The following is a 15,408-nucleotide window of genomic DNA, read 5'->3' on the forward strand; positions in this document are numbered from 1 at the left end:
CGGTCAACAAGTATTAATCTTTCGTACAATATAAATATATATTATAAAATATATTAAGTAATAAATTGTAAATTTACACCCGTCTAGAAACAATAACAGTATTTAATCAAACCTTTACATTTATAAAACATTGAATTTTAAATATTTACAGTCTTATATGACATCTTGCTTTGTATCGACTTTTGCTGAAGTTAAATACATCAAACATTTTCTAACAATTTTTCGACGCTTCTTTTATTAGGAAAATTAAGGAACTTCTTCTATTGGGAATCATCCCAGTAATTCACTCAAGGCAATTTATAACAACTCTGCCTACATGTCTTTAATACACCTGATGCTTTATCGATAAGTGACGTTCGTGCAATCGGTTTTGATGACATATCCACAGCGAAGAAAAAACAATTGCATTTTCAATCTGACAACATGAAAATTGCTTTTGTAAATATATAGTGCTAACTGAAAATAACTCCAACAATAAATAAAAGGCCAAGTTACCGTAGTCGCTCATAATAACAACCTAATTTTATCCCCAGCGAATTATCGATTAGGATACGATTTTTGTTGTTCAGAAAACGAGTCGTAGAGCGAATCACAAAAAGGTAAATTAATAACAGTTTATTTCAGGGAATGGTAAGCAGCATTAAGAGGACTATGTAAAATATAGTCAGCAGCAATTAGCTGCGCAATAGTCGCAAGGTCGAGCCCAGCAATAAGGTGGCCAAGTGCAAGGACCCTGCTCCGCTTTCTTGTCTATGCCAAAGTGGTGTCAGCTAAAGTTTTAAAGAAAGTGAAAGCGATAATCTTATCAGGAAAATTTGCGGTGAAAGCGTGTAATACCTATATAATGCAAATCTAATGCAACTTAGAACATGACAGCGCTTGCTAATGTTGAAATAGTTTTGAAGCTTTGAAACTTTTTTTACAATTACTTAAAAATAAATCTCTTTCAGGCCAGGTCGACATACTTGAGGTTGCGCAGAAATGTCATCCACAACGAAACCTCGAAAACAACCAACTGCTATTTCGCGGATGAAACAAGACTATATGCGGCTGAAACGTGATCCCTTGCCATACATAACCGCCGAACCATTGCCGAGCAACATACTTGAGTGGCATTATGTTGTAAAAGGACCAGCAAATTCACCATACCAGGGCGGATACTATCATGGTACTTTGCTGTTTCCGCGCGAGTTCCCTTTCAAACCGCCCTCCATTTATATGCTGACACCTAACGGGCGCTTTAAGACCAATACGAGACTTTGCCTGAGCATATCTGGTATATTATAAATCATATTAAATTAAAATATTTCCTACATAACCTTCCATTACAGATTTTCACCCTGATACTTGGAATCCTACGTGGTGTGTAGGCACTATACTCACCGGCTTATTAAGCTTTATGGTATGCAACTATTTATACTAGAGCTCTAGATATTTGGGTAACGAGCAGTGCGAGCAGCTCCATACTCACTCGAACTCATTGCTCAGCTGCTGAAATGTTTGTTCGAAAAATTCGAGCTTCTGAACAATTTGAGCAGCTAAACAGAAAATGTAAATTTTTTTCACATAATTTCTTTAGCTTCCCTACCAAGTTGGCGCTGTGTTTCAATAATTAAAAAAAGTGCCTGCAAAAAAGTCAAACGATTCAAAACAAGCATCCTTCGAATTACTCGAAAAAGTCGATATATTTGAGCTCACGCTTGAAATCTTCCGAGCAGTGAGCATCGAACACGAACTCGTTACTCATACCCGTACAAGAGCTCTAATTCATACCCCAAAATGATTATCATTCACATTAATAGGATACCTGTGTTTTAAATCCAATTCCAGTTAGAGACAACACCGACACTCGGTTCAATCGAATCGACACAATATGAGAAGCAGCAATATGCAAAAAAATCGCTTGCATTCAATTTAAAAAATCAACACTTTCGTGAATTATTCCCTGAAATTTGTGAGGAAATCAATAAACTCTTGGAAGACGAACAGATTTCACTGACCACGGCGAATGGTGATTGCAGGACAAATAGTAATAGTGAAACAATCAATGGTGAATTAAGTGGGCGAGATGGCAATGCAGATAACGCACAAAATAAGGGAAGTGGCTCAAACAGTACAGCGAACTCTTTATTCAATTGGCAGTCGATTTATTCAAATTTAATAATTTTAATAAGCTTTGCAATATTTGCGCTAATGGTAAATTATGTGATCAAGAATATAAACCAAGAATAAAAATCTATGTAGAAAAACTTACCATTACCCAATTCCACACCTATTATGCCCTTTGATATATAGGCGAGTTATTAAAATTGTATTTCATTCCTCTACAATACATAAAAATATATATGTATGTGTATTAAATATAATATTGTATTATAAATAATACAACGCTAGAATATAAATTAAGCAATAAACTTTTATTTGTAAATATTAGCATCTTGAGAAGTTGTTTGCACTGAAATGTAAAAAAATTACGCTAACTGCTAATCAAAGAAATAAAACTGAATTGACTATTTATTTAGTCAATGAATAAAATATACACTATTTTTGTAGGCTAGGAAGCACATATTTATATGTATTTAATTAGGAGTAACAGAAGAAGTAAACTATTTATAAAAGGATTCCAAAGAATCCACGAAGCAATTTTTTTGAAAATGGCAAACTAATTTCGACATATTTTTTGATTCTATTGAACTCAAGGTTCAGTAAGAAATTTCTGCTAGGGTGCTACCGAAGGTATCACCTCTGCAGGCATTTGCTAGAGCTTGTGCCGCCTCTCAGACATGTCGGGGAGGTTGTTGCTGTTGTTGTTTAAACAGTAATAGGAGCCCCGTCAGTGTAGGGTATATCACCGGTCGTCTTCGTTTGGCTCATCATCATGCTGATTCGACGGGTTGGGTCCAGAGCGAGAGGGGTGTTAGATGAGTAGGTTTTAAAGGGCTTGTGAAAAGGTGGTTAGTGTCGTGCGGGGTGCCTTCACATGCCGGACATATGTTTAGTATGTCGGGGTCGATTCTGGATAAGTAGGAGTTTAACCTGCTATAGTATCCAGAACGTAATTGTGCCAGTGTTACTCGGGACTCTCGGGGAAGTTGGAGCTCTTCATCTGCAATAGGTGGTGGTTGGACTCCGATTACGGCATTCGCTGGACGGGAGCTTAAGAATGTGGTGACGGTCTCTCGGTGAATGTCGTTTATTGACTGTCTAAACACTGTCTGATCCAGTAGATTCCTGTCAGTTTTGTCCTGGATCTCGTCGGCATAGTTTGAAAGATGTCTCCTGACGTGCCTAGGAGGCGGCTCTGGCTCAACCTCATAGGAACTGCTAGCTGAGCAGTTTGTTATGCTCCTTGACAGGCAGCATATTGGCCTCGTTGTGAAGGTGTTGTAATGGGGACATCAGGAGGCAGACCGTCGCTGTCCGAATAGCAGTGTTTTGGCATGGCTGAAGCTTTATCCACTGCGTGTCACTAGTTCCAGGCGACCAGACAGGCGCAGCATAGTTTAGAACCGGCCGGCCAATTGCCTTAAATGCCGATAGCAACAGTTCTTTGTTTTTGCTTCAAGGGCTGCCGGTAAGCGATTTGAGGACTTTGTTGCGGTCTTGGACTTTAGTGGCAATTGCTCGTTGTGTGCGCAGAGAAGGAGAGCAAACTATCGAAGGTTACACCCAAAATTTTGGGATTGTTTACCGTCGGAATTGATGTGTCATCGACTTTTACCATCAGAGGCAGTTTGACCTCCTTTGTCCAGGTGGTAAAGAGGGTCGCCGTGGACTTTGTGGAGGAAAGTTGGAGATTCCTCGCAGTGAAAAAGCGGGAAAGAGGGGGTGAGGTAGTTGTTCACTTTGGAGCACAGGCCATCGATGTCATTGCCCGACGCCATTATCGTGCAGTCGTCAGCATATCTGAACAGGGAGACCCCCTCTGGTGGCGGGGGGAGTTTCGAGATGTAGAAATTAAAAAGCAAGGGTGAAAGGAACACCTTGCATAATCTTCCTCTGTTTGGATGCATGGTCACGAAAAATTACTGACGAGTGACGACCGCTCAGATAGTTGGCAGACCACCTCTTCAGCCCTGGCGGGAGTGTCGACTGTTAAATGTCATCTAGTAGCGTGGAATAGCTGACTGTGTCGAAAGCCTTCTTCAGGTCCAACGCTACTAAGACAGTCCTCTCGCAGGGGCGGTTATGGTTAAGCCCGCGGCTTTCCTGGGTGTTTATGACGGTGAGTGCAGTGGTGGTGCTGTGCTCTCGACGGAAACCATGCTGATGTGGGGCTGGGGCCAGATGTTTCGTAAAGAGTGGGAGTAGGAGGGCTTCAAGTGTCTTCACTACTGAGGAAACGAGATTTATCGGGCGGTAAGAGTCCCCTAGGTTGGCGGGTTTCCTAGGATTCAGTTGTGGGACCACTCTCCCTGCTTTCCACTTGGCCTTGATGAGAGTGGCCAAGGACAGATTGAAGACCCTTGTAAGAAATCCTACACCCAAGGGTCCCAGGTGCTTCAGCATCAGCGCGTACACTTCTGTCAGGTGTTTGGTCGGGCTCCTCCTTCTATTTCGAGCTCCAGTTTTAAGCCGACTCCGAATGACATACTTTTTTTATGAGGGGCTTTTTTATGGCAGAAATACAATCGGAAGTTTGCCGTTGCCTGCCGTAAGGCGATCGCTATTAGAAAAAAATGTTTCTAATTTTTTGATGTTTCATGCCCGGAGTTTCGAGCCCACGATTCTCGAGACCCTCGTGATTTTGGCTCAATTACTTTCTGGATATTGTAGTAGGATACACTACTTATTCAGAATCGACCCCAACATACCCAATATATGCTCAGTATGTGAAGGCAAACCGCACGTCGCCAACCACCTATTCACACGCCCAATCAAATGTACTGACCTAACACCTCTCTTCCTTTGGACTCAATCTGCGCGTTTTCTGGGTCTGCCGTTGTTCCTTGGAGTGCGTCTGATTCGAACCTCTTGATTCAGATGATTTCACCATTAGATAAATTCAATAAGTCCACTTAAAGGCAAATCTACGTAGACAGTGCTTCACGAGGTAATCCGAACAATAGAGGGTTCTCTAGAGAAGAAACATTATACCATGGCGGTATTCTTGGATTAAAAGGCGCCTTTAACAATGTTAGTACAGATGTCATCCAACGGGCGTTGATAGACTTAGAGGTGGACAAATGCATCAGTAATTGTGTCATCTCTATGCTAGAAACCAGGATTATCCAGATCCACAGGGGCCCTCCACCCTCGACCCACAGGGGGGAGTATTATCTTCACTTCTGGTTATGCGTTATTAGCAAAATCTTAACAAAACTTAATAAAGGTGGTGTAAAAGCGGTGGTGTACGCTGATGATGTTGTGCTAATGGTGTCAGGACAGTGTCCTAATACGATCAGTGGGATCATCCAAAGGGCGTTAGGCGAGCTTAACTCTTGGACCACAGGCTGTGGCCTAAGTTTAAACCCGCGTAAAAAAACTTGTGCTTTTCACCACCAGATACAAGGGACCAACTTTTATCCTACCAAATATTAACGGACAAACTTTTTCACTTTCACCCAGTGCAAAGTACTTAGGAGTAATTCTGGACTCCAAACTTAGCTGGAAATTAAATGTCGAAGAACGGGAAGGAAGGCAGAAATTGCTTTATATGCCTGTAAACGTATGTTTGGAAAAAGATGGGGTCTTCAACCTAAGCATACATTATGGCTGTATAAGACGGTTATACGACCTATTTAATCATATGGATCGGGAGTTTGGTGGAAAGCTCTAGGGAGAGGTTACAATACCAAATTACTCGACAGAATACAAAGAAGAGCCTGTACAATAACGGTCGGTGCAGATGCAGATCATGTTCTAGAGAGGCTCTCAATGCACTAACACACGTTATTTCAATATACCTACATATTAAGAAGAGGGCAACTATGAGTGCATTTAGGGCAAATGAAGCGGGTCGCTGGAAAGAAAAAAACCTATGATTATGCAAGCCTATTGTTGCGACAAACTCAGTTAACCTCGGTGAGGACTGACTACATCGTTCTGACGGTAACATTCTATAGGATTTTTGCCACTCTCTTTCCATTTAAGGAAGACTGGAATAAGGGATTCTCTCTAAACCACTTCGATACTACAGTCTATACAGATGGCAGGAAAATAGATTGTGGTGTTGGAGCTGGTATATATTATCACAGGCTTAAAATTGAGAAATTTGTGCGTCTCCCTAATACCAGCAGTGTCTTCCAGGCGGAAGTACTGGCAATTGGGGAAGCATGTAGGCTATTAATCGCAAATTTCTCTTTTAAGGGCAACATCGCTATTCTTTCGGATAGCCAATCCAGGCACTGAGTTCGGCTACAACAGCCTCTAAAGTGGTCGAACACAGTAGGAATAGCCTCGCCACCTTGAGTGAAAATCACAAAGTTACCTTAATCTGGGTCCCGGGACATCGGAATATTGAAGGTAACGAAAAAGCAGATGAACTGGCAAGAGGTGGTTCTGCCATGAATAACGCAATTGCAGAATAGGTATTCACACCATTAGGTCCAGTCAAGAATATAATTTCCCTAAAATACCTCCGAATCGCGGATTGTAGATGGAAAGACCAGACGAAATGCAAAATTAGCAGAACGTTATGGCCCACCTACAACCCCAAGCAGTCATCAGAGAACAAGCAGCCAAAATAGGCATCCCTCATAACACATACTGTCACAGTTGGAAACAACCGGAGAAAAAGGAAATAATCTTCCATTTCCTCTGCGAATGCCCTGCCCTATGGAACGACAGAATGTTAACCCTGGGCCAACCGCTGTTCGAGAGTTTCGAACAACTGTTTTGTTTAGACATCAACAATCTAATAAGGTTCTTAAATCGCACAGACTGGATATAGTGTTGTTGTATATAACCGTTAAATAAGTGCGTTACGTGGATGTGGCAACAATGTGGTGCAGAAGCGCTAGTTGGATTCTGGAAGAATCAGCACTTTAACCAACAAACTACATTTAGTTGATGCTGAAAGGCATTTTGCACCTTTTGCAACTTTTCAACTTTTTCGTCCACTAGTCTCTCTGTCAGACATCTCAAATTGTTTGTTGGTGCTATTATCAGAAAATTTCAAGTCCCTTCCGACAGTAGTCAGCCAGTTAAGAAAACTAGAATACTAGAAGAAAGCATTTTTTCAAACCAGCAACAGTAAGAAACAATTTGTTGGTACGCCTAAAACACACTGAAGGAAAATCTCAAGGAAAATCTCCATGTGGGTGTAGTTACGATATTCGGACACTAAAAATCAAACATCATAAGTAGTTTTTTTATTATTGGCCGCTCTCAGCAGGCAAAAGCAGAACTTCAGAGGGAATTTTTACTATGGAAAATTTGCATATAAAAAACAACTGGCATTCGGAGACTGTATAAAGCTGAAGGCCGCTCTGTTCGTAAAACATATTTTAAGACATTCGCAATATATTGATGTTCGCATAACGCCTGGATCTAATATGTAGGATAAAGGAGTCGAGATAGATATAGACAAGTATACACGGAAATACTCAGACTGATAAGAAGAGTCGATGTGAATGGAGTTTAGTGCACATATTACTCTTTGTCCACGGTAGTTTGGTATTGAAAATAGGCGAAATCGGTCAGTAACCACACCCACCTGCCATATAACGGTAATTTTCGGAAAAAAGAAAAAGCTATTTCGGTTTTAAATTAAGTAAAATGACTAAAATTTGGTAGTAAAAATGAATTCAAGTAAAATTTTTAGGTAAATGTGCTTATCTCGATAACGACTTCATAAAACTTGCTGGAACTGTGTGCACGTATTACTCCACATCTCGGTAAATGCGACATAAATAATATGTTGAACAAAAACCACGCGCACATTTTATATGTCACGGCTAAATTTTCGTATGTCTTTCTAATGTTACACGCAATAAATCTCTGAGTTTGTTTGATTCCAAAAATTAAAAGCCAACCCAAATTAAATTTAAGTAAAGAAAACTCCAGAAGCGTATCCTGCACTGGTACACAGATGGCTCCATCACCTGAAGGCATACATTTTGGAATATATGGCCCCAAAACCAAGTCTTCTGTGCCGATGGGTTGTTGTTGTTGTTGTTGAGGTGGTTGAACATTTCTTACCTGAAATGCTCCTAATTAGTGACCAGCACCGTTTTACTACCACTATCTCGTTTTTTTTTTTTTTTGTTTCCAAGTCAGATCCATTTAGTGAGGTCCAAGAATAGGAGCAAATCCTTTATCTCGATGACTGAGATCTCCTTAATTTGCTGTAGGAAAGGCTTACCGAAGGATCGGAGTCGTGCCCTGGCTAGTCCCGGACATTCACATAAATAGTGGAACAGACTTTCCTTCGTCCCTTCCGCTTGACAGATAGGATTGAAGGGTAGATTGAGTCTAGCTGCATGATCCCCTACTTTCCAATGTCCTGTAAGGGTTGCAGTGATACGTCAAATGTTTCGCCGAGAACATCCTAACAGGTCATTCGTCCTTTGGATTTTATATGACGGCCATGTGTTTTTTTTTGTGATACATGTAGGTATTTGCTTCCATCTTCTTTCGGCTAAAGCATGATAGTGTGAAGCAATAGATGCTTTTAGTGTGTTCAGTGGGGTGGAAACTGCCATCGCCTCTGCTATGTCTAGTGTCGAGCCCTTTCTTGCTAGCTCATCCGCTATATCATTGCCTCGTATGTTCCTATGACCGGGAACCCATATCAGGGTAATTTCAAGCCAATGGCTGAGCAGTTTCAGCTCCTCTCTACACTGTAGGACCAGTTTGGATGAAATGTAGTTGGAGTCTAATAGCTTAACAGCCTTAATAGCTGCTTGACTGTCTGAGAAGATAGCTACTCTTGCACCAACTACCTTGTAGAGTTCTAGGGATTTGCATGCTTCTCTGATCGCTAAAAGTTCTGCTTGGAACACGGTGGCATAATCAGGAAGACGAATTGATTGAGATAGGTTGAGTGGCTCCGAATGGAAGCCAGCTCCCACACCACAGCTCATCTTAGAACCATCGGTATAAATTTCGATATTGTGTCTTCCAATCACCTCTCCTTTGCTCCATTCGGCTCTCGGTGGAAAACGTACCGTAAAGCCTTTCTTGAAGTTGAGCTTGGGTGACTGTGTAGTCTGATCCGTTTTTGAGCAGCGGGGGTCCCTGTAGGAGGATCTTGCTGTGACCGTACGGCCTTGTTGTCCAGCTTCCTATGTCTCTGAGTCTCACCGCGCTGCAAGTAGCTATTGTTTTAATGTGTAAATCTAATGGCAATAGATGTGTTAGTACATTAAGCGCTTCAGTAGGACTGGTGCTAAGCGCTCCTGTAGTTAAGATACACGCTGTTCTTTGTATCTTGTTCAGCTTAGTTTTGTTGTATTTCCTTTCTGTTGCAGGCCACCAAACTAGTGCCGCATATGTTAGTATTGGCCTCACAATGGCTGTGGATAATTTTGGTTGGAGACCCCATTTTTTCCCCAACATTCTCTTACACGTGTAAAGTGCTATATTCGCTTTCTTTACCCTGTACTCTACGTTGGACTTCCAGCTGAGTTTGGGGTCCAGGATAACCCCTAGGTATTTTGCCTGTTTGGTTAGCGTGAGGCAAACGTCGATGGGTAGTTTTCCAAGCCGGATAGTCAAGCGGCACTCAAGGCTTTGTCATCCTTTGAGATTAAGTTCTCACTGGTCTTTGAGTGTATCGAGAAACGCACAACCGCATGTGGCTAATTTGTGTTCCAGGACACAGGATTATAACTGGGAATGAAGTATCGGATGCATTGGCAAGAGAAGCTGCGGCTTCGTCTTTAACAGGGCCCAAGCACTTCCTTGCCATAGAACAAACACTTTTTTTGTCCATTGACTCTTGCCGTTTTTTTGACTCTAATGCACCCTTTCCTTGAGTGCAGTATTATAGCGCGGAGAAGGTTGACACATTTCGGCTATTTGCAGCTGGAAGAAAGTACAATAATAAGCTCTGAAGCTCTAACCCCGAAAGACGTTCTAACCTCTCATTTCATTCGGGTTCTAGCTAATGCAGGGCAAGCATATAGCAGGTGTTCAAGAGTTTCCCTCTCTTCTCTGTAGTTCATTGCAAAATCTGCAGCTATCATTGTTTGTAATTCCCATCTTGTATGCGTGTGCCGCTAACAAATTGTGGCCTGTCAGTATACCTACGATAGTTCTGCTTTCGTTTCTAGACAGGGCTAGCACGAATCTGGCGTATTTATCTGCATTCTGTGTACAAACACATGATTTTCGCGGTTTTACAAGTGGCTAGATTATTCAACCTCCTCTCTATCCGTGTTTTCATGTCCGCAGTGATGTCATATTTAAAGGTTTCAGTATGTCGTTTTCTTGTTCGAATCGTATGTAAACAGCGTTTTTGGCAGTCTCATCTACAATTTCGTTTCTTGCAATGCTCTTATGTCCTAAAGCATCCCTGGTCCTAAGAACGTTTTTAAATGAAATTTCATATGAGTTTATGGCCTTTATTGCCGCTTGACTGTCAACGTATACATTTCCGAGCCGTCAGTAAATATATTAAGCGTATTGGGGCTAGGTTTCATACCTCTTTTCCACCCCTCTTCTTCTATTACTGTTCGGAATCTGTTCACCCAATTGTATTTCGGAGTCATATGGTCCGTATTGGTCTGATAACTTATACCTCCGAATATTTTACAGGTAAATTCATCCGTTGCGTTAAGTCTTGCGGCAGATCTATTCCTGTCACTACAATGGCTATGTCATCCGCATATGCTATTAGTTTAGATGCCGTGTCTTCAAATTTGGTTAATAGCTCATTAGTAACCAGAGAAGTGGCAATAGAACGCCACCTTGTGGTGTACCGTCATATGCTAGTTTAGTGAGTTTAGCTTCGTTCCATTCCATACGAATTATTCTATAATTCTATATAACTAAAGGGCGCGATCTGTAAAAAAAACGCAAATGAAAAAAATTCCTCTTAATTGATCACCCTAGATTGCGCGCGAGTTGTGGCAAACTGTCATCGTGGATTTGTTGAACAGCGTTTGGCATTTCATCATGGAAAGACTCACACCGCAACAACGTCTGCAAATTGTTCAACTGTATTATGAAAATCAGCGTTCTGTGCCATACAGCTCGTGAAACAATGACTTTATTGAGAAGTCATTTCGGAGAGCAGCTGATTTCACGTTTAGGACCTGTGAGTTGGCCACCAAGATCTTGTGATATCACACCTTTGGACTTTTTTCTTTGGGGATTCGTGAAGTCCAAGGTCTATGCTGATAAACCAGCTGAGTCAAACCACGTCAAGTGGGCCCCGAATTTTCCATCAAATTCCCGATTTTAAAATCAAATGCATTTTTGGATAGAGAATTTGTCCCATAATAATTGCTGTGAATAGTTTTTCTTTATTTCGCTTTTTGTTTATGTTATTAACAATTGAATTTTTTTGCATGATATTCTTGTAAAATCAATATCTCAGAAACTACAATTGATAATTTGATGAAATTTATTTCGGTTACCGAAAAATGTTTACTCTACCGATTTAACGTCCAAAGACTGTGTATTTGCTGAAACAATAGTTTTTTAACAATAATTTTTATGAAAAATCGCAATTATTTTTGCGTTCTTCACGCTCTAAATGGACAATATTACAGTCAGATTAAGCGCACAATGCTCACCTTTAATAATCTGTAAAAAAACCTTTGTTCATCCAATCCGTTCTGAAGACATCGAATTTTTTGTCAAACTGTGTAAAGTTTTGATGTGCAGTATAGTCTGGTGCAACGCGCCGCGCTTCGCAGATGGTCTTACATTGTCCCATGGGATCATACGCTAAAACGTGTAGCACTTAAAAAAGACATACAAAAGGATTAAGGATTCAAAAATGAGGTGTTTCATTACTAGAATTTTTATTACATACATATCTACATGAAAACATACAAAATTTAATTAGTAATAATAGTCTCGAAACAAGATGTGTCCTTGGAGAAGATTTTACTTCGAATCTTTTTGTTACTTGCAGGTTCGAAGTGATGAAATTTCCGTGTTTTTTTTATAGCTATTGCCGCATTGAAGCGTTTGGAAATTGTGTTTTCATGTGCATCATGATCGTTTTGCAAACAAAAAACAAAATCTATCGATTTAAGCGCACCTTTTTTTTCGTTGATGATTTCTGCTATTATCTCTTTGCCAGTCATATCACTTAATTTTGAAAAACGTCGTTTTTTTATTGGCGGTTCACCAAGTTCCTGTAAAATATTGTTCACCTTTTCTAATTTTAAGTCATTCTGAATTTCGTGGTTTTCAAAATTAGCTTCACTATCCGAACATTCTTCTGCATCAGAAGAAACTTCAGACTCATCGTTTTCTGCTCCTTGGTCAGCACTAGAATAAATTAATCAAAATTTTCTGTCACAAATTTTGAGAACTAATTGACTTTATTTGCCTAAATAATAACTATTCAATGCACAATATATGTATATAGGTAAATATGAAGATTATACCCACTGTGGACTTGGACGTATATACGCTGCACTTTCAGTAACACTTCCATCTCTATATATCTTCATACGACATGATTTGCAAACGTATTTACCGATATATTGTTTGAATTTTACATCCCAGTGAGCAGTTATTTGGAATAAATTATGACGTACGCAATTATGACCTATTTTCCCCAACGGACTGCAACACTCATCAGGTCGAACCATTTTCATAACAATACATAATAATTTTTTTCTAACCTCAAAGCATAGACAACATACTAGGAATCACAGCACACTGACACTAGAAGTTGCGACGACTGTATGACTCTGCAAAGCCATGTTCATGCAAGTTCGTTTTCGTACGTAGTGCCTCGACTGACAAAAAATTCGATATCTTCAGAACGGATTGGATGAACAAAGTTTTTTTTACAGATTATTAAAAGTAAGCATTGTGCGCTTAATCTGACTGTAATATTGTCCATTTAGAGCGTGAAGAACGCAAAAATAATTGCGATTTTTCATAAAAATTATTGTTAAAAAACTATTGTTTCAGCAAATACACAGTCTTTGGACGTTAAATCGGTAGAGTAAACATTTTTCGGTAACCGAAATAAATTTCATCAAATTATCAATTGTAGTTTCTGAGATATTGATTTTACAAGAATATCATGCAAAAAAATTCAATTGTTAATAACATAAACAAAAAGCGAAATAAAAAAAAACTATTCACAGCAATTATTATGGGACAAATTCTCTATCCAAAAATGCATTTGATTTTAAAATCGGGAATTTGATGGAAAATTCGGGGCCCACTTGACGTGGTTTGACTCAGCTACGATTGAAGCTCTGGAAGCCAACATTACGCGTGTTATTCACGACATACCAGTCGAATGATTGAAAATTGGACCTTCAGAATGGACCACCTTAAGCGTAGTTGCGGCCAACATTTGAATGAAGTCATATTCAAAAAGTAAATGTCAAAGAATGTCCTTTCAAATGATAAATAAAGGTTTTGAACATAATTTACATTTTTGTTTTTTTTTAACTATTGAAAAAAGCACCTCATGATTGATCACCCTATAGAAGAGCCAAAATGGACAACACCGTCCAGGTCCAATTTTTCGGATAGGTCAACTTCAGCTCCATTTTTTAAATTATAATATTACAATTAAAATTTTTTTTTGCATTTTTTTATGTAAAAGAAGTTAAATAAAAAGCCTAAAAAATTGAATATCGTTTTCTATTTTTTTATTATAAAAAAAATTCCTGAAAATACCCTAATTTTTCGAGCTCTAGACCGCCGGGAACCCTTAATATACGACTTCAAATAAATTTTCTAAATTTTATCGAACAGATATTTGCTTACACTCCATTTTAATTTCCGTTTTTATTTAAAATTAAACTTTGACCCAATTCGCAAATATTAATTATTCTGTATGTTTACTTTGCAATCGGCTGTTTTTCTCCCAGTAAAAATTTGCAACTTTCTCTCAAAATGAAGTGTCGGTTTGTTCTCTCACTGCAAGTTCTTTGGGTACGTGAACACCAAAACGAGATAATTTGTAACAATTTTTACAAACTTATTGCTTCACGAACACACCTTATTACTTTGTATACTAGTACCTATCCGATGTGTAACTTCCAGTTAAGTTTATTACCTATAATCATACCTAAGTAGTTTGCCTTTGGAGATTAAGCCTTTTCATGCATGATTTGTGTCGTAGCAGGAATGAGGAAGAGTTGGAAACAATTCAACATCTTTTTTGCACATGCCCGGCTCTAGCTAGAAGCAGGAACCCATATTTAAGATCCTACTTCTTAATGAATATAGAAAATCTATACACTTTAGGTATCAACAACCTTTGTCAAAAGCTCAGGATGGGTCAATATGGAAGGCGAAATGTAGCCCAGTCCCGGCGGCTCACAACGGTCCCATTTCGTGGTCTAAGTGGCATCGTTGTCTCCATGTGCGATGCGGCTGCCAAACCTAACCTAACCTAACTAATCTGTATAGCTTGTAATTAATTTGTCTATATAGTCTATAGCCAAAGGCTTTGGCTACGTCGAGATATATGGCTTCACATGTTCGTTTTTTAACGATGTCTTTAAGGATTTTGTTCGTAACTCTGTGAACTTGCTGGAGGGTGGAATGTTTGTGCCTGAATTCGAATTGGTGGTAAGGTATTATATTATTTTGTGTTTTTGTATAACGGGCTCGATTCTGTCAAATAGCAACGTTTCAAAGATTTAAGATCTATATGAAGTTATTTGCGTAAGATCCTTGCATGGTTTTGCTATTGCAGTAATTTGAGCAATTTTCCATACTTTTGAGAAATATTATTAAAAATATTAAAAGTCAGTATTAAAAAAACCAGTAATATTTTCCTGCTGTGTTTTCTTTTGTACTAACTGGAAAACAGCTTTCTTCCTTAAGGGGTTATATATGTTGTGGTCCGGTGAAATTAGCGAAAGTTGGGTTTTTTTTAAAGATATGTAGCAATAATTTTATTGTATAAAAGTTTTTATTATTGGATATTACAATGTTTAAAGAAAAAAAAGGCTTTGTTTGTGTAAAAATATTTAAAAATGGCGGAGTTATGGCGTTTTCCCCCAAGACCCTTTTTTTGGAAGAGGCTTGCGGTGGACGCGATTCAAGTCCACCAAGTCAACTGAAATCAAAAAATCGAAAAGATTTCATTAGTATAGGGTTATATCTTCTTAGTGAACGATCAATATATTAAATATTTTGATTTTTGTGAAAATAGGAACATGTTTTTAAAAAACTCCACTTCTACAGTCCTAAAATTGGCATTAAAAAATTCATATCTGCAAAATAAAAATTTATACATAAAAAGTTGATCGTTCACTAAGAGGCGACATCAATTACGAACAATTTAAAAAAAAAATTATAAAAATC

General features: G+C 39.1%; 1 protein-coding gene across 2 annotated transcripts; it reads left to right on the plus strand.

The window, feature by feature from the left end:
- Positions 1 to 264: 264 nt before the first annotated feature.
- LOC129235821 (ubiquitin-conjugating enzyme E2 J2-like) lies at positions 265 to 2,436 on the plus strand. 2 transcript variants are annotated; one of them, XM_054869863.1, is made up of 4 exons: positions 265 to 599; positions 951 to 1,276; positions 1,332 to 1,402; positions 1,831 to 2,436. In XM_054869863.1, the coding sequence occupies exons 2-4, from the start codon at positions 982 to 984 to the stop codon at positions 2,230 to 2,232; spliced, it is 768 nt and encodes a 255-aa protein (XP_054725838.1). In that variant the 5' UTR covers positions 265 to 599; positions 951 to 981; the 3' UTR covers positions 2,233 to 2,436. The 2 variants fall into 2 exon arrangements, with proteins under 2 accessions (XP_054725838.1, XP_054725839.1); XM_054869864.1 differs by lacking the exon at positions 265 to 599 and adding an exon at positions 757 to 830.
- Positions 2,437 to 15,408: the final 12,972 nt, after the last annotated feature.

This window comes from Anastrepha obliqua, chromosome 1 (assembly GCF_027943255.1).
Source record: "Anastrepha obliqua isolate idAnaObli1 chromosome 1, idAnaObli1_1.0, whole genome shotgun sequence".
Taxonomy (NCBI): Eukaryota; Metazoa; Arthropoda; class Insecta; order Diptera; family Tephritidae; genus Anastrepha; species Anastrepha obliqua.